The sequence below is a fragment of the Nerophis ophidion genome, linkage group LG01, assembly GCF_033978795.1.
Source record: "Nerophis ophidion isolate RoL-2023_Sa linkage group LG01, RoL_Noph_v1.0, whole genome shotgun sequence".
Lineage (NCBI taxonomy): Eukaryota > Metazoa > Chordata > Actinopteri > Syngnathiformes > Syngnathidae > Nerophis > Nerophis ophidion.
The window spans coordinates 82,633,102-82,659,115 of NC_084611.1; the positions used below are offsets into that span (position 1 = coordinate 82,633,102).

At 43.3% G+C, this 26,014-nt stretch overlaps 1 protein-coding gene across 1 annotated transcript; it reads right to left on the reverse strand.

Annotated features, from left to right (window-relative positions):
• Positions 1-1,600: 1,600 nt before the first annotated feature.
• On the reverse strand, positions 1,601-23,389 carry LOC133560665 (E3 ubiquitin-protein ligase RBBP6-like). The gene is made up of 20 exons (XM_061913445.1): positions 22,344-23,389; positions 14,306-14,405; positions 14,185-14,224; positions 12,673-12,714; positions 12,454-12,542; positions 12,258-12,354; positions 12,032-12,174; positions 11,773-11,945; positions 9,318-9,421; positions 8,814-9,229; positions 8,669-8,729; positions 8,525-8,579; positions 8,399-8,450; positions 7,991-8,326; positions 6,276-6,371; positions 4,594-6,172; positions 3,645-4,504; positions 3,502-3,569; positions 3,327-3,411; positions 1,601-3,244 (listed from the first exon to the last, which is right to left on the reverse strand). Exons 1-20 carry the CDS (start codon positions 22,507-22,509, stop codon positions 2,206-2,208), a joined length of 5,601 nt encoding a protein of 1,866 aa, XP_061769429.1. The 5' UTR covers positions 22,510-23,389; the 3' UTR covers positions 1,601-2,205.
• Between the last annotated feature and the right edge of the window lie 2,625 nt (positions 23,390-26,014).

The window sequence follows — 26,014 nt, forward strand, 5'->3', positions numbered from 1 at the left end:
GGTCCGATGACCATGGATGAAGTACTGGCTGTCCATAGTCGAGACCCAGGATGGACCGCTCGCCTGTATCGGTTGGGGACATCTCTGCGCTGCTGATCCACCTCCGCTTGAGATGGTCTCCTGTGGACGGGACTCTCGCTGCTGTCTTGGATTCGCTTTGAACTGGACTCTCGCGACTGTGTTGGAGCCACTATGGATTGAACTTTCACAGTATCATGTTAGACCCGCTCGACATCCATTGCTTTCGGTCCCCTAGAGGGGGGGGGGGGGGGGGGGTTCTCACATCTGAGGTCCTCTCCAAGGTTTCTCATAGTCAGCATTGTCACTGGCGTCCCACTGGATGTGAATTCTCCCTGCCCACTGGGTGTGAGTTTTCCTTGCCCTTTTGTGGGTTCTTCCGAGGATGTTGTAGTCGTAATGATTTGTGCAGTCCTTTGAGACATTTGTGATTTGGGGCTATATAAATAAACATTGATTGATTGATTGATGGAAGCACATGCCTTCACGTCATTTACAATAGTAATGGTACTAACGACCATTGATTCCTTCAGAGAGTTATTCATGTAACAATGTTTACTATGATTATGATGGCTGTAGTTTTTCCCACATAGGTGCTGGGGACAAAATATTAAGAAGAGCTGACAATGTGTTAACAGTTCAAAACAAAACCAAAAAAATCCCACATTTTACATACTGCGATTGCAAGTTATTTCCGACCGACATGAACACGTAGAGCGTGAAGTTTTCAGCCAGTGTGCTGAGAAGCATCCTTTGTGACAATCTGCACAGAGGTTGCTAGGCAACCTGTGGCCTTGCCGACAGGAAGTGATGTCACACTTGTCATTGAATAAAACACAAGACTCACTGCAAAATAATACATGCAGTCACATGTTAGCAGGAATAATGAATGATAATCCGTCCAAAGGGGTTAAAACAAATTAATCTTCTTGTGGTCATCTGTGCATCCATTAATGGTGACCTTGCTTCTATACATGCACTAAGCTGACAAGGTGGAGGAACACAAACACATCTGCTCATGGCGATGGACTCTGGAGAGAACAAAAGTGGAGTTAAGAGCTGTAAATATGTGTTTGTTCGGGTGTAAGGCTTGCAGCGCCGCGCAGTGGCCGAGCTGCCTCACTGCAACACTTTAAGGGCTGGTCATACTGGAACTTTTGTGACCAAGACAACTTAATATATTTGTAATAATAGTTCCTATATCTGCAATGGATGTTTTTGGATTTGTACTTTAAACTAACGCGTTTCAAAGTATTCGTGTTTTGCAAAACAGTTGGAATGCCTTCAATTTTTACATTATCCTTTTAGTTTTTATGTACAGGATTTTATTTTGAAAATCTGCCAATAACTAGGTCAAATATTACATGTGCATGCTCAGGTTTAAGGTTCTCTGTACGAGTTTTCTAATCTAAGAGATCATTCACTTCAATCTTTGATGTGCTTTGACTGTTGGAGCTCCACATTTTAGTGTTGTAAATAGTCAGTTTATGTAACAATCACACATAAAACATCAAACAGACAACATCTTTGATGTTTTCAAGTTGTGTTAAGAGTGATGAAAGAAAAACATCAGACATTCATCTTGTGAGGTCAATATATTTTAATAAAAAAAAAAAAAAAAAGACTCATCAGGAAGAACTCGCTCACAGAGAGCAAGGGACAGACGAGTGGCGACACTTCGCCTTAACACGGTCGGTGTTAGAATCCAGTGTCGCATCAAATCAGGAACAAAGCTTGTCTAGAAATCACACGCATGTCGGACTGAGCGCAAGACTAATGTCAACCCGACAAAGAAATAAAAAAACAAGGTAACCTCTTGAATTAAAGTCCCAATCATGGAGACAACGGCCGACCGTCATAGTTCACATTAAGCGGTTGTAGCGAGCACGTTGTGATCTTTGAACCGTCCTGTAAGTTGCAAACTAAATTCATGTAACGTAACCATGACAACAAATGTACATTGACACATATTACACACGGGAGGCGAAGGAGGTTCCTCAGGGGCGACAAATGGATCCTTGGTTCTGCACATCCCTGAGTTAGTCCTGATGTCCTCCGTCACGTGGGCTGCTGGCACAAAGCAGCGTGAAGGTTTTTCCACCCACAGATCTTCACAAAGTCCAAGAAGAAGTCCAAGAAGTCAGTGCATGAGCTTTTTAGGAGGCGGACAAAGAAATCCACAGGATGTTAACACGGCGCCGCCTGGTCCTCGTCCGGAGCTTTGTCCACTTTGACTTCCTCAGCGACTTTGTCTTTACTCTTTTTGTGTTTCTTCTTCTTGTGTTTGCTTTTGTGCTTCTTGTGCTCGCCCTCCTTCTCCTGCACTTTGTGCTTCTTGTGCTTCTTCTGTTTTTTGTGCTTCTTGTGTTTCTTCTTCTGCTTCTTGTCTGCAGCCGCACCGGTAGACACACTGGCAGAGTCGCTGTGGTTTTCCCGCTCGGCGCTGTTGGAGTGCTGGCTGGCGGAGGGGCAGGGGGTGCTCCCGTCCTCGTCAGAGTCGGAGCCCTCCTCTCCCTCGCTGTAGTCGGGGATGAAGGCGGCCTCGTCGGTCTCGCGGGTCAGGTCGGAGCCCAGGCGCTGTCTCTTAGTCTCTGGGCCTCGATTTTCTTCCCGTCCACTGTTCTTCTCGTCCTTGGAGGACCTGCTCCTCTCCTCCTTTGTGGACGCAGTCCTCTCATCCTTCCCTGCACCCCCCTTCGCATCCTCCCGTCCTGCTCGACCTCTCCCATCCTCCTTTATAGCTGAGCTCCTTTCTGTTTTGCCTCCCTTCCTGTCCTCTCGAATAATTTTCACTTTGGTGGGTTTAACAGAAGTGGAGGCCAGCTTGCTGCCTTTGCCGTCCTCCTTTGGCACCCTCTTCTTCTCTTCCTTGGCCAAACCTTTCTTCTCGTCTCGGGTGACCTCGTGAGCATCACTCTTGACAGCTTTGGGCGCTTCCATCTGTCCCTCTTTGGCCTGACTCTTCTGAGGAACAGGCGAAGGTTCCTTGGGTACGCCGGCATCCTCGTCCTGCGTCACTGCCTCCTCCTCCTCGTCGTCTTCCCTCTCCCACTTGGAGCGAGGAGGCGCCTGGATGAGCAGCTCCTCTCCGAGCGGGCCCACTTGCACAACGTTTTTCGGGCTGGGGTCGTGGTTGTTCTCCGTGCTTGGTGGGGGCTGCTCCTGATTGGCGGGAGAGTCGCTCTTCTCCTCTATTTCACTGACGTGTTTTGTGTCTTGAGTTAACCTAGAGGCAGAGGAGGAGGACGAGGAGAACAATAAGACCAAGGCCACTGCAAGAATATGAACATGGACGCAACATGTCTCACCTGGCAGAGTTCGCAGACAGGCTCGATAAAACCTTCCGACTGATTTTAAGCTTGGTCCTAACAGTTGTGGCCTCACCCTCTTTCCCTGGTAAAAAAAAAATGAGTAAAGGAATGACCTAGCACCCAAAAAGAAAGACCTGGATGGTGGATGTGGGCATTGTCCCATGTGATTCACCTTTGGGAGCAGTATCTGGTTTCTTTGAAGAGGACACGCTCTTCTCTGCTCTCTCTTTGGAAACAGTCCTGGGTAGAAGATCAAATAATCTGATGAATAAAGTATGATCATTTCCATTCATGACCAGACTTCCTATCACCTACCGATCAGATTTTGGTACTTTCTCCGTGGCTTCTCGCTCCTTGGAGGAACTACTAGGTCTCTCTTGCTTCTTGCTGATGGCAGATTTTTCTCCAATTGTCATTTTATCAAGGCAAACTGATCTTCCTGATCCACTTCCACCAGAGTTCTTGCGTTCAATCTTGTGTGATTTATCGGTAGCCTCAGCTTCTTTTCCAGCCGAGACCGAAACCTTCTGTGAGGCTGAGCCTGAGACTCTGTCACGCTCTTTATCAGAACCCACAGTTCTATTTCGATCTGAGCTTGAAGTCTTTTCCCGATCGCGATCTGACCCAGAAGTCTTTTCCCGATCTCGGTCTGAACCCTTTTCCCGATCTCTATCCGAACCCAATGTCTTTTCTCGATCTCGGTCAGAAGTTGAAGTCTTGTCTCGATCCAAACCTGAAGTCCTTTCACGATCTCTGTCAGCTCCCGAAACCTTTTCCCGATCTCGGTCAAATCCTGAGGCTCTTTCCCGACCTCGATCTGTACTTTTTTCTTGATCTCTGTCAGACCTAGACGCTTTTTCTCCTCGACCTGAACCTGAAGCTCTGTCTCGGTCTCTGTCTACCCTGGAAGTACTGTCCCTCTCTCTGTCCACTCCTGAGCTCCGGTCAGTGTCTTTATCCGTGACAGAAAATTTCTCCCCAGCTTTATCTCTCGAAATTCCTCTGTCAGAAGAAGCAGATCGTTCCTTTTTGAGGTCACTTTCCGAAGAACTGCTGGGTCTGTCGGCATCCAGGTTGTTTGTGGTCTTCTCAGCACCAGAAGATGAGGTCTCAGGGTTGCCTCGTTTTCCAGGATCTCTGTTCAGAGGGATGCTTCTCTGGTTCACAGGCTTGAACTGGATGTGGACAAAGATCACAATGTGGATTACAATTTGCTACAGTGGGTAAAACTGTAAAGTATGTGGTGGTCCATTGTGATACTCACCGGCAACTCCATGAGTGGTCTGATAGGTCCTCGATCCTTGTCTGCCCAAATCATCTCGCGGCCCACATTTAGGGGAAGAATACCAGGCCTGTCAGATGGATGTGAAAGTCTTTGCTGTGGTGGCTGGTGAGCAGCATGTGGGTGCGAGAAAACATCGCCTGCAATCCCAAGCCCATCTAATCTTCTCAGTTTTCGAGGCGGAGAACCAAGTAAAGAGCGGCCCTCCTCTCCCAACCTCCGCCTGTTGTCGAGCGGTGAGGGAGGTCGGTGGAGGTACGAGAGTCCTTGATGGGGTAGGGGAAGGAGGCCGCCGCCATGTTGGAGGTCTCTCCGTCCTCTATTATCGTTGCCAGGTCGGAAGCTCTCATGGAGTGACGGGTGTGGCAGAAGTGCGCCTTGGGAGAATAGCTGGGTTGTCTTTTGCAGAGGAGGTCTCATAGATGAGCTTTTAACCTTTTCCTTTTTAGGAGCAGTTGTGTTGTGGCCATCTTCAGGTCTGGCTTTGATTGTCTTTGATGTTTTAGCCGCAGGAGGTGGATCTTTCTTCTTGGTGACTGCACTTTCAGTCTTTTTCCTCACCTTGTCGCTTTTGACTTTAGAAGCCTCCGTTTTGACTTTGGGTTTTACCTTTTGAGCCTTCTCTTTCTTGGACTTGTCAGTCTTGGATGTTGACTTGACCGCGGTTTTTACAGATGCAGTGGATATTTTAGAGGCTGGAACCTTAGAGGTAGCGGTGGAAGACGGTGGCTTTGAAGACACCTGAGCCATTTTACTCGGAGACAGTATTTCGTCCATAGGTTCATCTCTGACCGGCGTAGCATCGCCTCGGTCCATGGACTGCTGTGATTGTTCAGAGTCCTCCCCAGCTCTTTTCTTTTTGACCTTCTTAGTCTTGAGGACTTTGGTGCTGGGCTTTGTGACCGTTGAGGATGGAGGAGGATTGTGAGATGGTGCTGCTTTCTCATCTCGACCTCTCCTCCCTCTTCCTTGGGGAGAGTATTCCCTGTGCAGGGGGGACACTCTGTCTCGTTCCCTTTCCCTGCTGCCACGGCCTCTGTGATGCAGTGCCTGATGCTGATTCTCATAGTCTTTGTAATACTTGTTATACCAATCTCTGTACTCCCTCTCCCACTGCCGATAGCGGTCCCGCTCCCAGCGCTCATGACTGTTAGGGCTTAGTCCTTTCAGCTCAGACGGCGGCAACTCTCGTGCTGGTGGCTTTCGTATACCAGGACTTCGGTTTCGGAACGCACCAGGTGAGCGAGAACGTGACCGGGATCTGAATGGCGCGGTCCCTTCAGGCCCTTCCCAGCCTCCGCCACGGAAGGATGCAGGCGGCGTTCTTGGCGACCCTGACCTCCTGTATCCGTAAGACCTTGATCGGGAATTAGACCTTGATCGTGAGCGTGCATAAGTGCGTCCATTTCGACGGGAATATGGAGAACGGGGATATGGCCGTCCGTGGGAGCGTGAACGGGACCGCGATCGACTCGGGGTGTAAGAGTAAGACCTCGACCTTGACCTGGATCTTGATCGAGTGTAAGAGCGGCTGAACGGAGAGCGGCTATACGATCTGGACCTGGAGGGGAAAGAGGGCAGAAATAAAAGTAATTAGAACATATGTCCAAAGGACTTTGACACCCAGGATTTGTGAGACCGTAAAAAAGTGATCACATAGTTACCTGGAGTACGAAGGTCTCTGTCTCTTTGATGTATTTCGATACTTCATAAGCTCTTTGTGAAAGTCTTTTGTGAATTCATCCAGTTTGGATGTAATACTGCAAACAAAAGGTACCAACACAGAACATGTCAGTTGTACTGTAACACAATTCATTATTTTTTGAAAATATGGTTTTACTGATGAGACATAAATAAAAGCGTCTTTATTTATAGTTGCATCAACAACACAATGTCTAGCGTGTAGCTTAGTTTAGACCAGGGTGTCCAAAGTGCGTAACAAAGGCCATTTACAGACCGTAGCTAATTTTTCAAACGGCCCATGGCAAAAAGGTTAGCATTTCAATATTGTTTTTGCAGGTATGTAATTTAAACTTAATGAAATAGACTTAAAATAAGACGGGGGTCGCTGGTTCCCAGCCAGGTTCAGGTTGTTAGTGGGACAAGGGGGCCAGTTTCTGTCCCTTTGACTTAATCTCCACTTCTAAATGCTCCAAATGCAAAAACCACAAATAGTACAAACAATATTGATTCTATTAGCTAACTTCCTTTATCTGAATTGTCATTTGTGATTTATAGCATGAAAAAAGTATATTGCAGTCATGTTTGTTTCAAAATTATTAAACTATACAATGTCAAAATGTAAACAGTAGAAATAATGAATAAAATGTCAGCTACTGTCTTGGTCTAAAACACCAATGAAAAATACATTTAGCATTTAGACAGGCTATATGTGTGTTCTTAAATGTGTATTACGTGTCCTCCATGTTGAGAGCATTTTTGATTTGGGCTTTCATTGTAAACAACTAAAATGAATGTTTTGGGCATTGTTTCATCCAGATGTATACATTTGTCAAAATGTGGCCAAGGAGACGGATTGTGGGTTTCCAGGACTTGTCTACATTGCTAAAAGAAAAATATAAGAAAGAAAATCCTCTGCAATCTTCCACTAGTTTTTTTTAATTTATAAATCGTCCGCTTGAAAATTCCCTCTTCTATTGTCAGACTTTTTGTCGTCATCTGGGATGTCTACGTCTGTTGTTGGCAGGTTTGGCAAAGAGACGGATCAAGATTTGAAACATTGTCGGTAAGACAAAACAAAAGAAAAACTGAAAATATTTTTACAGATATAAAGAAACGGAATACCAACTATAGTCCTAAAAATCACATGTCTGTCAACATCAAATATTGTTACTTGGCAAATGATACCTGGTAGCATGCTGACGCTAGCTTTTTTAAGTTAATTTAGTAAGTATACAAAACAGTCACATTTTGGTAATTGGTGCATTCTAACGCTAACAGGCTACCGTTTTAAAGTAATTACACACCTCAGTAAAATATTTGGGTATTTCACGGAAGTTACAGTTAGCATTTTAGCAGGCTAAAATTACCATGCTAGTTTTTTAAGTGGATTTAGCACATATACACCCTAGTGTGAGATTATAGTATTTCATTAGTCAACTGTAAGCATGCTACTGTTAGCCGAGCAGGCAACATGCTAGTTTTTAATTCTTATTTGGCCTATTTTTTATCTTACATGATTTTATTTCTGTCACAAAAAAAATCTTCATATTGTACTGGTTTTGAAGGTCAAAGCTACCAGTACGACCCCCGTAACCAATGATTGGTCAGGTTGTGGCCCTCAGTGGAAAAAGTGGTTTAGACCACAACACACATTCCATTCAATAGCACTTCCTCAATCAGCGTTTCTGTCACTCACTTCTCTTGTCGGTGATGTCGCTGCTTATAGAAGTCCTCCTTTGAGAGAGGGGGTGGATTGAGATTGAGGGACGGGGGCAGGGGAAAAAGAGGTGGTTGACCACCCGGGGGCCCCCAGGGAGGGTTGACCCCTGGGGGTCCAGGGGGATACATGGGCTGAGGCTGGTAACCCATCGTAGGAGGAGGGAGGAGACCGGGGCCAGATGAGTACAAGGGAGGGTAGGACTGCGGAGGGGGTGGGTATAGCGATGGGGCCACATAAATGGGAGGAGCAGGTAAAGGAGGTGGAATTGTCGGGTGGTGAGTGGAAGGCGGGTCGCCTCGGTTTCTGTAGGACCTGACAAGAGATGTGACAAAAAGGTCAGACTAAAATATTCATTTTAACAAATTTCATAACCAACGCTCTCACCTTTCCCAGTGCCTGCCTCCTCTGTGGGATTGAGGTGGTCGAGAATGCTGGCCTAAGACAAAAAATTGGTCAAATTCCCCATAAAAGTCACAAAATTGCCTCAACCATTGAGAATGTGTTTCTTACTTGGTAGATGATGAGGCCTTGAAGATGGTGGCGGCCCAACATTCATATGGTAACTCTATGCAAGACAGAGTCAAAATAAAGTTCTTTATAAAAACGCCAACAACAACGGAACAGTTCACAATCAGATCTTCAAGACTGACACACCTGTCTGTCTCGGTCTGACGGTTTAGACGAGCTCGGCATTACAATGACGGGGTCTATCTCCCTATCAAAACAAAGACCTGTGTCACTACAAAAAAAATACACAACTATTTTGGAATGTGTTGCTCAGTTTAGAGCTTTAACTCACCCTGGTGGGGGTGGCTCTCCTTGGCTGGTGGAGACCCGAGGAGAATCATGGTCCACAATAGGTGCAGGAGCCGGTGAGGCATCTTGTCGTTCTTCAGTGACGTCAGCATGAGGAAGGGGAGGGGAAGGTGGAGGAGTGGGAGTTGGAGTGGAGGTGGTTGTGGGGGTGGCGGTGAGAGCAGCAGGAGCAGGCAAGACCGGCAAGACAGGCGGGGCCTGAACTTGGGGGGCAGGGGTCACGACAGGTGTCCCAATGAAAACAGCAGGAGGCTGGGAGATGTTGGCCATCAGAGGGTCCTGCTGTCTGGACTGGAGAGGCCTGCTCAGGTGAAGCCGTGGGGGAGGGGGCACCGAAGGATGGACCAGTTTACGCCCATGTTTTGCATAGCCGGTCTCATTTTTAAAGTTGTTCACGGCCTACTCAGCAAAAAAAGCACATAAAAAAGTAACACACATTTTAAGTTCACTTTCTGTAGAAATGTATCAAGAGAATGAAAGAAATTACCTGTCGAAGGAACTTGTTGGCTATGAGATTGTCGGGGGAAACATCGGACTGTTTGCATGTGTAGCAAATGTGCTCCTCAGAGTCCAGCAAGGCAGTCCGGATACCTGAAATCAGTCAGCAAACAGCCGCTTTAGTTACACTCGTATGTGCTGCTCTAATTAATGCATCAAGTCAATTTACCACAGCTTCTCTTTTACTCACCAAGTGCGAGGTCTACAAAAGCAAATTAACTACACAGTTTGCTCCTCTTTGCTACCAAAACAGTGATTCATTTGCATAGCATACTTAAATAGAGCAATGTTTTACTTAGTGTTCCCACACACTTTTCGCTGTGTCATCTTTGCGGTAAATGTATGCAACCATAAAGAGTATGACTGATACTTAATTGCATTGACTATTTGGTTTACCTTTTTAAATTAAAATGAGCAAAAAAACATGAAGGATAACCGCATTTTGATAACCTCACAGGCAAATTGGGGCTAGCTCGCCAGCTTAAACGTTAACATGTATACAAAGGACATTAACGTATTTCCCCATTAAAAAACAACATACTAACCAACCAGTCAAAATTTACACGAACACATTGCTGTCTAAGTAATTCAGATTTAAATGTGCACATCGAACCTATAAGCTGTGCTTACTTAGAACATAGCGATCGTTATGTGCACGGGGAAAATATGACAGAGGGAGTTTTACGGTGCGTTCAAGGACAACTTAATGCCTGCCAAAACACTCCTATCAGTGAAGAATAAGAAGCACAAATCATGCAAAATAGTGGGCTTTCTAAAGGTGGCTCTATTTATTTTAGCTGTTAAATACAATTTCAATAAATAAAGACAAAAATAATAAATCATTTATTATATAAAAACTTTTTTTTTTTTTATTAAAAAAACACCTGCTCAGTGGCCTTGTGGTTAGAGTGTCCGCCCTAAGACTGGAAGGTCGTGAGTTAAAACCCCAGCAGTCATTCCAGAGACTATAAAAATGGGACCCATTGCCTCCCTGCTTGGCACTCAGCATCAAGGGTTAGAATTGGTGGTTAAAACACCAGATGATTCCAGAGCTTGGCCACCACTGCTCCCCTCACCTCCCAGGGGGCGAACATCAGGATGGGTCAAATGCAAAGGATAATTTCACCACAGTGTGTGTGTGCGTGTGAGACTATCATTGAGACTTTAACCTTAAAATGTCAGTGTTTGTAGAAGTACTTTTTGAGTACATTGAACAACACCGCAAAAATGATTAATGTGATCATTTATCACACTAACCGTGATAACATTTTCATATTGTTACATCCTTAATGCCTGGCCAACAGTTACAGCATTTAAGGCATGACTTTTAAACCTTTCTGAGCTCGGGGCCCAACTTTTCTATTGCAGCGGGGCACACACAAATAATACTCAATAATATTGCTCTTGATTTTAATATTACTCAATGATATCAAGCTTAGTTTATTTGGATAAACCTTTTCAAATTATATAAAAGCATGTGTTTATCATAAAGATTAGCATCATGGCTTAGGTCAGGCTAATTACAAAAATAAATGTCAATCACATATACTGCAAAACAAGGGACGCAACAACTAATACATTTACATACAAATACTATGTTTCCGCCCGATTGTAGCTGAGATAGGCACCAGCGCCCCGCCACCCCAAAAGGGAATAAGCGGTAGAAAAATGGATGGATGGGTAAATACTATGTTAAAATAAAGTTGAGCAAAATAATAAAACATAACAAATGTGTTTAAGTAAACTGTCAAAATTTAAGTGCAAAGGAAAAAACTGCTTCACCAGTTTAGTCATAATTTTTGCACTTAAAAACCTTCTCAATGACTTTACATGTACACTTGATACAGAGTTTGTATAGTGAAGAGTATGGCCCACATGTTCGCCGTTTACACTGCAGAGCCAATAACAAGTGTCTTGTGCAAGTTAAACACACACACACAGTTCTGTTCAGGAGAGAACACAGAGATATTTGACAAAAACATTACCCCTACGCTTTTGTTGCTCCTAATATAATGAGAAGTTTGGCAAAATGAGGGTAGAATGTTACTTTTTTCGGTCATTCTGTGCTTTTTGTTTTACATTTGTTGCGCTGTTGGGTGCGGGTTAGAGTGCCTGCTGGTGACTAAACTGCGGGAATGGAGCAGCAGAGTGCATGAAATGCAGCCGCAAAATTATACTTTCACAAAATAAAAGCATGTTGTATTATAGTTCATTATGATTAGAACTATATATATATACACACATTATTGTGTCAGAAAAAAAAAAAAAGTGTCTAAACGACAGCAATTATATGCATCCAGGCAGAGCCGCACACGTCTTTGGGAGCAAAAATGGCACTGGTTTAGTTGGCCATACTCTCTTCATACACGTCTCTGAACAATGGGCCCTGGCTCTATGGTTAAGAAACAATAGTCTAAGGTATCCCTAATAAGATCGATACTCACACTCGTCGCAGTAGCTATTTCCGCAGCAAGGAATAACCACAGCGTCCGTCATCAGGTCATTACAGATGGGACACAGAAGCTCATCCGGGATGGGGTCGGAATCGTCCTCAGAGGAAGACTGATCATGTGGGACAAACGGCGGACGCTCCTTCTTCCCTTGCGCGTACGCCTCTCTGTTGCAAGATAAGACCACTAATGAGGGCCATAGCAGCAAACTAATAATTGGAGTCTTCCTGCCAGAAATTGTGCACAGACGTACGCATCTATGGCCGGTATGGCGTATTCACCGGTGCTGGTCAACATGGCTCCTTTGGTGCCAGGCTCCGCTTTCACCATGAAGCTCTGAGGAATCCCCTTACTCGTTCTCACTGGTTTGGGACCTTCCAAGCTCTTATCTTGGATCTGAGCAGGGGAGAACGAGAAGTTGTCAGCCACAAAACTAAATTAGCCAGCCGTTTGACAGAAAAACGCCTCATTATATTTACCAAGAGCATAGGGCATTGGCGAATGTAGTGGCCAGTCTTTCCGCAACGGTAACAGGTGTAGTTAGCAGGTGGCGGTCCGATCGCTTTTTTGGAGTAACTACAAAGACAATTAGCAACAATGAAGAGCGCCACATTGAGTGACACTTGTTTTAGCCCGAGCGAACTCTCTGAAGCAAAATAACGAGCGGATACTAACTGAATGGGGTCATAGTCGTGGTTTGACTGGGAGATCATAGCTTTAATCTTGTCCACCTCGGATGCATTTGCGTCAACCAGATTAGCGGTCTAAAGAAAATAAAACACGTCGAAGGGGTTGGGAAGACAAAGAAAAAAGGTGTGTAGTTAACAAGACAGTGAAGTGTCTTCCAACGTGTTCGATAGTCTGAAACCGGTATCGGCGTAATGAAAGCCGTACCTTGGTGAGTTGGGCAAGAGACATAGAAGGTGAGGAGTCGGTCTGCAGGAGAATCAGAGTACAGACATTCAAGGCGTTAACATGATCTTGTTTGCATACAAGGACGAGCCCAGATTGTCCCCAGCGTCTGTCCGGTCCCGCACAAATCCTCAGAAGCAAGCTTTTGATTGGGTGACTTTAAAAAATATTTAAATAATCTACAGCCTCTTAACTTCAATCTTGTATTCTTTATGAAGATGGCTAAATTACATCACCTTTTTATCCCATTGCAAAGTGGCACTTAAGGTGAGATTGCATTGGATTATTAACATTAAACAAACGTATGTTAAAACAAAAACCTGAGTTACACCCAGGCTTTGAAGAGTCAAATGTTTTGCCACCTGCGCATCCTTGTAAGGACAGAGTGGATGACCTTTACATTGTGAATGCTGCTTCCATACAGCTATGCAGGGGCAAAATGCAGATTTTAACTCAATATTAGCTTGCGGGAGGGTACATTTTCATGCAAATGCGGGACCCTCGTGTCTTTGAAATACGTGGGCAGGCTGGGAATGCTGTAGAGGGAACACACAGGGATGTGGTGCAAGCGGCTCTGACACAGAACCACTGAAAACCTTTATTGACTCTCTGCATCTTACAGGACACTATACCAGCAACTGTCCAAGGATCTCAATAATTTAATAATGAAAGAAACGCTTAATGGTTGCCGAAAATAAGTCAATGTTGTGAGCCTATACTCAACTCCCTGTACTATATACTTTGTATGTCAGAATAATGTATTAAATGCACCAGTCTTGAAAGATTAAGGGTTATGTGTAATCCATATTGGGTGTAAAACAGACATCGTCATGGTGAAAAATGTACATTAGAACAACAACTCACAGTAGCAAATGTTACTGAAACACAATGCTGTATTCAAATTCTTAGCAGGGTATATGCTGCATAAAAAAATTCAAACAAATGAATGAAGATACCTTTTCCATTCACATTACATTCAATCCCAGCCATGCTTCACTTCATTGGTTTCTTAAACCACATCAAAATATTTTCACAGAAAATACAATATATGACATTAGCATCATAATGACAGTAGTTGTTGCTTTCCCCATATTGCAATAGGTACATTTGCCCGGACGGAAGCGGGATACAAAATCCATTTCAATGTGAAACACACAGTCGTGAATAATATCCACTTTTTCAGCAATTAAAATCAGCATAACATTTTAAAAATGGCAGCTACTCTGGTATTTCTCATCTTATTAAAGTAAGGCAGATGTAGAAAAAAACAAACAAATAAAACCCCATGGACTGTTTAATCATTTAAATCCCCCCCTTAAAAAGACAGCAAAGAACACAGAACTTTCAGCACAAATGTTAACACAAATAAATACAAAGTGATGATTATTCAATCGTCGACAGAATGTCGTCATGAGAAGTTTGGGGCGATTAAAGTAGAAAAAAGGGGGAGGAGAGAGGAGGAGTGAGTGTTGCTTTTTGGGTTTGTTTACATACGGGTCTCGATGATCCCACCACAGAAGTGTCAGAACGATCTCTGTGTGAAAGGACGCAAGACAGGAGAGTTAAAAAAAAACACACCATCATGACTGAGCGTTTCAAATAGTTCAATACGCACACAATGAACGTCCTGCCAGCGGGTTTGACTCCGCCGATGGGAGTCCGCCGGACAATCACAGACGAGTGTTTGGGGATGTGGGCTTCATCGTCCGTGTATTCTGTGGAAAAAAAAACATACAAATCATGAATTAATCTATCAAGAATATACTTTTTTTATTAAGGCGTTATAATGAAGGATACATTACTGAGATCTGAATTAATGTACAGTATCTGAAAAAATCTTCCACTAATCTTCCACTGACAGCCGATTCAAATTGTTATAAGAAGGACGACGACATCAGGAATAGACATGATTGTATTTTCTTGATAAATTGGAGAAAATACTAAACTATACAGGCCCCAGGTTGGAGACCACTGCTAGAATCAGTCAGTGTAATTGCAGTCTGCATATTATGGGAAGCTAATAGTTACCTGTGCTAGGAAGATATGTATTTTTTTTTCTTTCACTTCGATAAAAACTTTCAGGAAATGTCCATAACGACATAAGCAAGAAGTGATTCTATTTTGGGGGAGATAGGAATCATTTCTAATATATTACAAGCCTGAATTTGTCTCTGTTTGTTTGCTAGCAGTTCCGCTCAACCGACAGAGACAAGTAGTGGCCGAGTGACTCAGGTTTTTTTTTATTCTGCAAAGAATGAACCCTCTTGCAGACTGTTTGTACACAACAAACAAAAATGCACAGACATAGCAATTTAATCTATCCTTTGATGTGCCAGATTCACTAGTTGGTTAGCAAAATAGCTCAATAGGTTATGAAAGGATTTTTTACCTCCGTTGCGGTTGAACTTTTTCAAAACTTTATAAATTGTTCTGAACACTTGAAAGGAGGATTAGGGCCACACTTAAAGGGAGCCTAATACGCAGAACCAACTTTTCTGGTACCTGCTGTTGTGTATTTGGGATCTGCATAAGTCCCAAAAACTGGAAATCAAACCGTGGAGGCATTGCAGATATATTCATTAGACAACCCACTGGGCTTGCAGAGAAATCTGACTAATTTTTCTTTTGTTTTACTTACAATGGCCGAAGAAGAGCAAATAATTGATTAGGTCGCAGGTATATACTTGCAAGGCCATTTTTAAAAAGAACGTTTCAAGAGTAGATAGCTCTTGTGAGATGAGGTCCGCCGAGCACCAAGCTAGCTAACCTGTCCAAGCCAGTGAAATGGTTTGTCTGCACCTTAAAATCAATCAACTTTGAGCGGTACGTCTGGCTTCTAATGGGCGCTGGGTGTTGTGACCCAGGGGAAATACGCTCCATCAGTATCATGCTTCAAACCTGCTTTGAGAAGCTGGGCATTGCGAAACATGTTCATTGTAACCATTAATCCTGACTGCCTCACTTTTATCTATATACCAAAAAAAATTAATCAGAACAAATTGTCTTTATCATATTTGTTTTTAAGGCTGAAGCGCCTTGAGTACTAAGTTAATGTTGCCGATCACTTACTTCATTATTACAGAGTAATTTATATTTAAAGTTATTTTTAGTATCAAATGATTTAAAATCAGTCAAGAACTGTACATTTATTTTTAAATTTCAGGCAATTTAATGAACTGTAAATATTTTCTGTTAGGGCCTAAAATACAATGTTACTTATTATTGTATTTATTGCAAGTCGATCTATAGTTATTTGTTTTCTTTATTGTTAAAAGGTCTGTTTGCAACATTTACACAGATGCATAGTGGGCGCCAACTTTCCAATGAATTTTAGACAGTATATCCTGCCCTCTCCGAGCTTCACGTACATCATTACGCACGTACGTAACATATGAACGTGCATTAGCCTCAGGTTTTAGCTCAAAAAAGCTATTTGGATAGCTAGCATTAGCGGTCATTGAATGTATATTCTATCATAACAACAACACGACTGCAAATTGTTCGTTCCTACTCTTGGACTGCTTTTGTTTTTCTGCGCACGCGCTCCCTGCGCGTACATGTGGACGAGACCAGGTACGTGTGGACGAGACCTGGTGAGTGAACACCGTTAAGACCAATAATTTTATTGGGGCGAGTAATTTTTTTAATCACATGTAATTTGTAATTGTAAAAAATAGACAATTGTGAGCCAAATGTGTTCTCTTAAACCCCCACCAAGGACAGTTTTCACTGCTGAACTCACGCTCCAGGTTCTGTAACAGCTTCTTCCCCCAGGCCATAAAGACAATACAACATACATCCATAAACGTGGATGGATATGCAAAAGTGCAATATAATTATCTGTATAGTAATCTATTTATATTGTCACCTATTGCGCTATTATCCTGCACTACAACAAGCTAATGCAACAAAATGTTGTTCTGATCTGTACTGTAAAGTTCAAATTTGAATGACAATAAAAAGGAAGTTCAAGTAAAAACCACTAATAGTAACATAAGCTCATAGCTGGTTTTGTTACATGTTTTGCTTTGGAAAATGATACTGTGAGGAAGTTCCAAACAGCACCTTAAATTAACATCAAATGTTACGCAGAGGTGTACTTATAACAATCTGATAGTCACAGCACAAAACGTTTTCTTCCTATGGGGGAAAACAAATGGAGTAGCACTGCAATATCAATACCAATCTTGCTTCTGTAACAAAATGTGTTGGGCGACAGCAACAATGTGTGCCAGTGAGCGTTTACCAACTGTATATGTAAGATGCAACTCAAGAGTCAGCAAAACAAATCACAGCAGTTCAGCATAACTGCAACAGCCAATCACATTAGTACGCATACATTAACACAGAGGTGTCAAACTCATTTCAGATCGGGTGCCACAGGGAGAAAAATCTACTCCCAAGTGGGTAAAATCACGGCACGATAACTTTAAAATAAAGACACCTTCAGATTGTTTTCTTAGTTTAAAAATAGAACAAAGACATTCTGTAATTGTATAAATCATAATGTTGGTTCTTTTACACTTATATGTTGCAGTTAATAGTATTCTATATTTGTTATTTAAAATCCAAGTTTATTTATGTAGCCCCGAATCACAACTGTCTCAAAGGGCTGCACAAGCCACAACGTCATCCTCGGCTCAGATCCCACCCACATCAGGGCAAGAAAAAACTCAACCCAATTGGATACAATGAGAAACCCTTGGAGGGGACCGCAGACGACCCCGGGACACTGGTGCAATGGACGTCGAGTAAATGTAGTTAATAGTGTGAGGGTCTGGCCGGGAGATCATCTTGAGTGGAGACAAGTCCGCAGCGCAAACATTCCAAACTTGGATTTTATATTTCCCGAATAAATAATGCGATGATGTTCACTCAACTCATTGGTGTTCATTTTCAATTACTCAAGACAAAAAATATATCAAAATCAAATTACACTACGTTATGTAGTTTAGTAATTTTCCTTGACTGGTTTGTCAACATCATGTGGTTTATTTTGTACATATGTAGCATCATTTACAAAGATACTAATAATTGTTATTGTGACACTTAGTGGACACATTTAGAACAGCATTTTCTTTCATTAAAACAATTGGCAAACACCGTGAATTGAATTACGTAGACCCCGACTTAAACAAGTTAAAAAACTTATTCTGGTGTTACCATTTAGTGGTCAATTGTACGGATTATGTACTGTACTGTGCAATTTACTAATTAAAGTTTCAATCAATCAAAAGCACGGAAAATTTCTCTGCCACTTTGTGCATCCCGCAGGGATTCTTCTTTTGTTTCTGCACCTGTGGTTCCCACACAAGGTTACAACATTGTCTGCTCTCATTTTCTCGCACATTTGACACTCTGATGTTCTGTGTACCTAGACTCTGTCCTCCTGTCTAGGCCTGCTGTGTGTGTGTGTGTGTGGTACACATTATGTTAAAATACTTAGATGTTTATTGGGATAAGGTAAACATCTGTTCAATATTTTAACGTAAGTGTTTGATTGTGAGGCATTAAAAGCCACAAAATTAAACGGGTCCATCAGACCCACAAATGCTGGCTGAGTAACAACAATATGAACTCTATACAAGAGTTATAACACATTGAAAGTTATGCTTTGAAAAGCCGCTGCAGAGTGTCGGTAAAGATACATCTTAAAGGCCTACTGAAACCCACTACTACTGACCACGCAGTCTGATCGTTTATATATCAATGATGAAATCTTAACATTGCAACACATGCCAATACGGCCTTTTTAGTTTACTTAATTGCAATTTTAAATTTCCCGCGAGGTATCCTGTTGAAAAAGTCGCGTAATGATGACGCTTATGTTGACGCGTGCTTGTGACGTTATTGGTTGGAGCGAACATTTCAGCCCAGCACCACACACGGCTAAAAGCCGTCTCTTTTCATCACATAATTACACAGTATTTTGGACATCTGTGTTGCTGAATCTTTTGCAATTTGTTCAATTAATAATGGAGACGTCAAATAAGAATGCTGTTGGTGGAAAGCGGTGTATTGCAGCTGCCTTTAACAGAGCGGTCAAGCAAACATGTTTCTCTACGTCAACCAGCACGTTTTTGGATGGGAAAATTGTGAAATTAAGTCGGCGTTACCGGAGACTTCAGTGGATTATGCGACCTCCTCCTGCAGCTCAAAAAGGCAGCTATGATCTTGGCTCCTCGGCTTCTCTCAAGAGACACTGGTTTTCACCGCAGCCATCCGACTTTCAGTTATGACTTTAAAATATCACTAAAACACTATTAACACAATAAGCAAATAAGTGATTTTCCAGAATTATCTTAGTAAATATGTCTAATTACATCTGCAACGATCCCACTGCCCAGGGATGGGATTGAAGATTTACAAAATCAGCCGAAAATGTTTTAATCCTAAAACACCGCTTTGCGGAAGGCCGCACCTGAGTGACCTCCTGCTAAAGCGGTCTGGGGGCACGCACCCCCAGAAAAATGTTGAAATCAATGTTAGTTTAGGATGCATTTCCTGCTATTTTGAGTCAAAATCTAACAATATTCTCCTGACCAAAACTTCACATTTATTAGCAAATATTTTCATAAAAATGTATCATGTGATGAAATTTATGTATACAAGTTCACACATGTCAAATTCTTGCACAATTTTGGATTATAGATAAAAATAGGCCTACAAATGGATTAACCAGAATTCAAAATATAAAAATGTTGAAATCCATAAGATCGTGTATTGTACCTCTGAATGGACTCAACTGTCGTAGATTGGTGTGAGAGGAGCCGAGTCGGAGGCTTCGGTAGTTGATTTGAGGCTGCATTTGTGACGATGTTTGACTTCAGCTTGAAAGCAGATCCCAGTGAAAAATTACTTCTCCATAAACTCACTTTACTTAGATGCCTTGCCGATTTCGCGTGGTCAAAGAGTGCCACCTTTCCCCAAGATCCATAGTTCACAATGTCCTTGCATTATAAGCACTGAGCACGTCCCGGGTCATCGCACTTTGCAATGATATCGCTGATCAGTTCGTCTACTTCTACGATATTGTTGTTAATATTCACCTTCAGTTTGATAGATATATCGAGCCATGCCCAGTTCCACTTGTTTCTCACGCCCTTATCGATATCTTTTGGTAATGAAGCATTCCTATCTTGAATAAGCTTAACCATGTCTGAAACAGTTTTGTCAATAAAGAAACGTGTTGAGAGCCACTGTGTTTTCTTTCCAGATTAGTCGCCGATAAACACAAACAATATAAACAGAATCAATCCAATCCACTTTATTTATATAGCACATTTAAACAACAAAATGTTTCCAAAGTGCTGCACAACAATATTAAAAACAACTGGATCAGTCTGTCACAGCTTGAAACAGCTCAGTTCAAAGGAGGAAAAGAACACTCCAAGATCACCTTGTGATCAACGCTTTCCCTCAAAACAATAGCTAAACCCCCCGCCACGATGACTCGTTCTCGGCGTGTTAATGAAAGTACAGTCCGGGGGCAATAGTTCTGAAAAAGCAGCAGACTCACCGGGTGCCAATCCAGGTTTCTGTCAAGAACAGTATATCCAAAGAGTGTGACGAGAAAAAGTCCTGCTGAACAAAAGTCTTGTTCATCATGGATCTCGCATTGATGAGTGCAAACCTCGTAGAAGTTGTTGTAGCCACACGCGGTGCCCAGCTCAGCGACCGAAGATTAGCCAGGGACACGCCACCTGAATGAGAATCAGCACCTCCAAGTCCGAGACCATGGTTCTCGCCCGGAAAAGGGTGGAATGCCATCTCCGGGTTGGGGAGGAGACCCTGCCCCAAGTGGAGGAGTTCAAGTACCTAGGAGTCTTGTTCACGAGTGAGGGAAGAGTGGATCCTGAGATCGACAGGCGGATCGGTGCGGCGTCTTCAGTAATGCGGACGTTGTACCGATCCGTTGTGGTGAAGAAGGAGCTGAGCCGGAAGACAAAGCTCTCAATTTACCGGTCGATCTACGTTCCCATCCTCACCTATGGTCATGAGCTTTGGGTCATGACCGAAAGGATAAGGTCACGGGTACAAGCGGCCGAAATGAGTTTCCTCCGCTGTGTGGCGGGGCTCTCCCTTAGAGATAGGGTGAGAAGCTCTGCCATCCGGGAGGAACTCAAAGTAAAGCCGCTGCTCCTTCACATGGAGAGGAGCCAGATGAGGTGGTTCGGGCATCTGGTCAGGATGCCACCCGAACGCCTCCCTAGGGAGGTGTGTAGGGCACGTCCAACCGGTAGGAGGCCACGGGGAAGACCCAGGACACGTTGGGAAGACTATGTCTCCCGGCTGGCCTGGGAACGCCTCGGGATCCCCCGGGAAGAGCTAGACGAAGTGGCTGGGGAAAGGGAAGTCCGGGCTTCCCTGCTTAGGCTGCTGCCCCCGCGACCCGACCTCGGATAAGAGAAAGAAGATGGATGGAAGATGGATGGACGCCACCTGAGCCCCGGTGAGATGAGCGAAGAGGGCGCAGCGCGCAGGGATCCTCCCGCTGTCCGATGATTGGCACCAACCCAGACCCGACAAGTCGAAGCGCCCGCCGCGACAAATAGCGACCAAAACAGTCGCTGCACTCCAGGGGCAGTGCAGAGATCTTCACCGCGTCAGAATGTGCCAACCAAGCTTTCACTTTTACCAGTCGGCCAGATCGCACTCCTCAGCGTTTCCGCTTCCTGGGCAGCGGCGTGTTCACCCGACGGAAGCACTCAGGCAGGTTAGCATTAGCACGGAAAAATGAATCCGAGTCTCTTGCATTGTAAAGTTCAGATGACCGTACTGACTCCCCTATCCTCAACAACTCCTGGCGTTCATACACTAGAAGTGAGTCGATGGTCCTCAAAACACACGTCAAAATAACCACAAAACTGACAGTAGTTCTCAGAGGCAAGCAGCAAACCAGACACACCGGCGCCATCTTGTTCTCTTCTATTATGACAAATTATATATTATATAATATTATAAGTATAAGAGTTCAAAAACGCTCACAATAATTGAGGATCAGGGACTAGATATTGTCGTAAAAAAAAACGATGCGTGCAAACGTCTATAACGGGCAATGTCATTGGTTGATGTCAGTTGATAGTAGAGCTAGCCAATCTAGTGCCTTCACACATTGGCATTATATTATGTAAATGACCCTGGCAGCGCCAAAATCGGCAGAATTCCGCGAAAAATTCCCATCCCTGACTGCCGCCGCCTGGAGCCGTCGCCTTCTTTTTTTAGTGCTTCACTCTTAATGTCCTCATCCACGAATCTTTCATCCTCGCTCAAATTAATGGGGAAATCGTCACTTTTCTTGGTCCGAATCGCACTTGCTGCTGGTGGCTATGATTGTAAACAATGTGAGGATTTGAGGAGCTCCACAACCCATGACGTCACGCGCACATCGTCTACTGATTCCGGTACAGGCAAGGCTTTTTAGTTAGCGACCAAAAGTAGCGAACTACATCGTCAATGTTCTCTACTAAATCCTCTCAGCAAAAATATGGCAATATCGCGAAATGATCAAGTATTAAATGAGAAAATGTAATTTCAGTAGGCCTTTAACATATTGAAATTGAACTTGTTTGAAAAGCCGCTACAGGGGTCGTGTCGGTAAACAGACATCTTAACGGCAATAAACGATCTTTGGGTGAGTCATGGCAGCTTACCTTCCCGAGTTTGCGCGTTGGTGATCTGCAGGTCGCAGTCTGTGGCCTTGAGGCGCTCCCTGGACATGATCTGCCGTTTGAGCTCACTGAGGGTGATGTGGAGCCCATCGAACGTGACCGTGTTGTAGTCCAGTTTGGAGGAGAACTTGTAGTGAACACACGACATGTTTTTTGTCGTTTTGTTTGGATAGGCCTAGAAGCACTTAGATAAGGTACAAGAGAGGAGGAGGAGGAGGGAGGAGAGACAGGCTTGGGTCACGAAATAAAACAGCGTCAACACTCAACACAGGAGGCCAAAACCTGGTCACTTTTAATACGAAAATGGGCTGAAACACTGGACAAATTAAAGGGCTTGGTTAAAAATTTAGGGCGAGTGACGAAAAAAGTCCGTGTCAATTCCAACCAAAGACGTGGACATTAAAGGCCGGCGCGCCAGTCGACGGCGCCATGTGCCCTTTTTGTCAGTCCTCAAAGTCCAGTGAAACCCACAGCGGGGGCGCAACCAGAGTCCGAGTCAATACCAATAAATTTGACTTCTTTTATCTAAAGTGGCGTTCAAAAAAAGGCCGCGTCCGCCATGAGGAGTCCTTGAAAGGGGTGGGGGGGGGGCAAGGCCGCAGAAGTCCGTGCTTTTGCGTTAAAAATGTCCGAAAAGTCCACTGAACGGCGCGGAAGGTAGTCGAGAACGATGTCCACAGTGTTTAGGCTAAAAAAAAGGAACGGCCAAGGAGACGACAAAATGATGCGAAAGTTAACACATCGACATTTAGCCCCGACATGCGCCGCGAGCTAACGTGCTAAGCTAACGTGCTAAGCTAAACTAACGACGCGTCAACCGGCCGAACCCAAAGCGGGAGATGTTATGTTTCCTCGTCAGGTCCGTCAGTCGTGTTCCTCGGCAGAAAGGCTGTCAAAAGATGAGTCCTCGGTGGATTTTTTTGTTTTTATCGAAGCAAAATCCCAACAGCGTCACGCGGGACGTCGATGTTCCCCCTTCTCGTCGCTGTTTCATCAAAATGGCGTCGGGCGGATGCGTCGGTTAAGTCCGAAGAGTCGCGGTGAGAATCGAGATAAGGAGCCGCCTTCCACTTCCGGTTTCGCGACACATCGCCCGTCATGTCTTTGTTCTTCTGTGTCGTCACTTTTTTTTGATACGGAATCCAAGACGAAATGTTGGGGACTTGCAAGCGTACTTTGACGTTATTTTCGAACAAACCATTGGAAAAATGTTACAATTTACACTACGATTTCCGGTGTTGCTTCATGAAAATGCAACCTGTTGCTTTATTTTTGTATTTTTTATTGAACAACCAACATTAGTACATTAGTAATTCACACAAAAGTCAAGGCGCTTTTAACATCAAAGAAAGAAAACAAGCAAATACAGATAAATAAAATAGAAATAAAAAAATTAAAAAAAATAAGACAAAAGGGGATACCTAAATCTCTTTAAATGTTTTTAGCAAGGATATACATTTAAGAGCTTTTGTACTCAATCCTTTGTCAATATTTATATTTGATAATAAACCATTAAGCTAATTATAAAATGTAGGCCTTACTTTCATGAATCGACGTTTCATAATGTTGACAAACATGTGTTACAGTCAATACCAAATGTGATCTCTTCTATAATCCGAAGAGTTGCAGTGAGAATCAAGATAAGGAGCCGCCTTCCATTTCCGGTTTCGCGACACATCACCCGTCATGTCCCTGTTCTTCTGTGTCGTCACTTTTTTTTTGATACGGAATCCAAGACGAAATGTTGGCGACTCGCAAGCGTACTTTGACGTTATTTTCGAACAAACCATTGGAAAAATGTAATTTACACTACGATTTCCAATGTTCTGAAAACATGCGCTACTTCTTGAAAATGCAACCGGTTGCATTATTTTTATTTTCAATTGAACAGACAACATAAATTAATAATTCATTATTTTTATTTTTCATTGAACAAACAACATACATTTTACTTTCAACATCAAGGAAATAAAACAAAAGCAATTACAGAGAGTAATATTAAAAAAAATGGGGGGAGGAAAAGACAAAAGATACGTAAGTCACTTTTAATGTGTAAATCCATCCATCCATTTTTTCTACCGCATATTCCCTTTTTTTGGGGTAGCGCGTGGCGCTGGCGCCTATCTCAGCTACAATCGGGCGGAAGGCGGGGTACACCCTGGACAAGTCGCGACCTCATCGCAGGGCCAACACAGACAGACAACATTCATAAATGCTTCATGAAAATGCAACCAGTTGCTTTATTTTGTATTTCTTATTGAACAACCAACATTAGTACATTAGTAATTCACACAAAAGTCAAGGCACTTTCAACCTCAAAAAAAGAAAAAAAAAGCAGATACAGAGAAAAATTTTGGGGAAAAAACATGAAAAATAAATAAATAAAAAGACAAAAAGGGAAACCTAAATCACTTTAAATATTTTTAGCAAGGATATCAATTTAAGAGCTTTTGTACTCTTAATCATTTTTCAAGATTTATATTTGATAATAACCCATTACGCCAATAATAAAATGTAGGCCATACTTTCATGAATCGACATTTAATAATGTTGACAAACATGTCTATGTTACAGTTACATTAAAAGCGTTACTAAAACGGCCTTCTTTCATCTCCGTAACATCGCTAAAATTCGCTCCATTCTGTCCACTAAAGACGCTGAGATCATTATCCATGCGTTTGTTACGTCTCGCCTCGACTACTGTAACGTATTATTTTCGGGTCTCCCCATGTCTAGCATTAAAAGATTACAGTTGGTACAAAATGCGGCTGCTAGACTTTTGACAAGAACAAGAAAGTTTGATCACATTACGCCTGTACTGGCTCACCTGCACTGGCTTCCTGTGCACTTAAGATGTGACTTTAAGGTTTTACTACTTAAGTATAAAATACTACACGGTCTAGCTCCATCCTATCTTGCCGATTGTATTGTACCATATGTCCCTGCAAGAAATCTGCGTTCAAAGGACTCCGGCTTATTAGTGATTCCCAAAGCCCAAAGAAAGTCTGCGGGCTGTAGAGCATTTTCCGTTCGGGCTCCAGTACTCTGGAATGCCCTCCCGGTAACAGTTCGCGATGCCACCTCAGTAGAAGCATTTAAGTCTCACTTTAAAACTCATTTGTATACTCTAGCCTTTAAATAGACTCCCTTTTTAGACCAGTTGATCTGCCGTTTCTTTTCTTTTTCTTCTATGTCCCACTCTCCCGTGTGGAGGGGGTCCGGTCCGATCCGGTGGCCATGTACTGCTCGCCTGTGTATCGGCTGGGGACATCTCTGCGCTGCTGGTCCGCCTCCGCTTGGGATGGTTTCCTGCTGGCTCCGCTGTGAACGGGACTCTCGCTGCTGTGTCTTGGATCCTCTTTGGACTGGACTCTCGCGACTGTGTTGGATCCATTGTGGATTGAACTTTCACAGTATCATGTTAGACCCGCTCGACATCCATTGCTTTCCTCCTCTCCAAGGTTCTCATAGTCATCATTGTCACCGACGTCCCGCTGGGTCATTATTGTCACCAATGTCCCACTGGGTGTGAGTTTTCCTTGCCCTTATGTGGGCCTACCGAGGATGTCGTAGTGGTCTGTGCAGCCCTTTGAGACACTAGTGATTTAGGGCTATATAAGTAAACATTGATTGATTGATTGATTGATAGTATT

What these genes read in the sequence shown, in the direction of transcription:
- LOC133560665 (XM_061913445.1), bottom strand. Translation starts at nt 22,509, where the DNA reads ATGTCGTGTGTTCACTACAAGTTCTCCTCCAAACTGGACTACAACACG. An exon ending in GCCAATGCCCTATGCTCTTG is followed by an intron (nt 12,175 to 12,257) that starts GTAAATATAATG and finishes TCCCCTGCTCAG; the next exon opens with ATCCAAGATAAGAGCTTGGA. An exon ending in CTGTCTGCGAACTCTGCCAG is followed by an intron (nt 3,245 to 3,326) that starts GTGAGACATGTT and finishes CTCTGCCTCTAG; the next exon opens with GTTAACTCAAGACACAAAAC.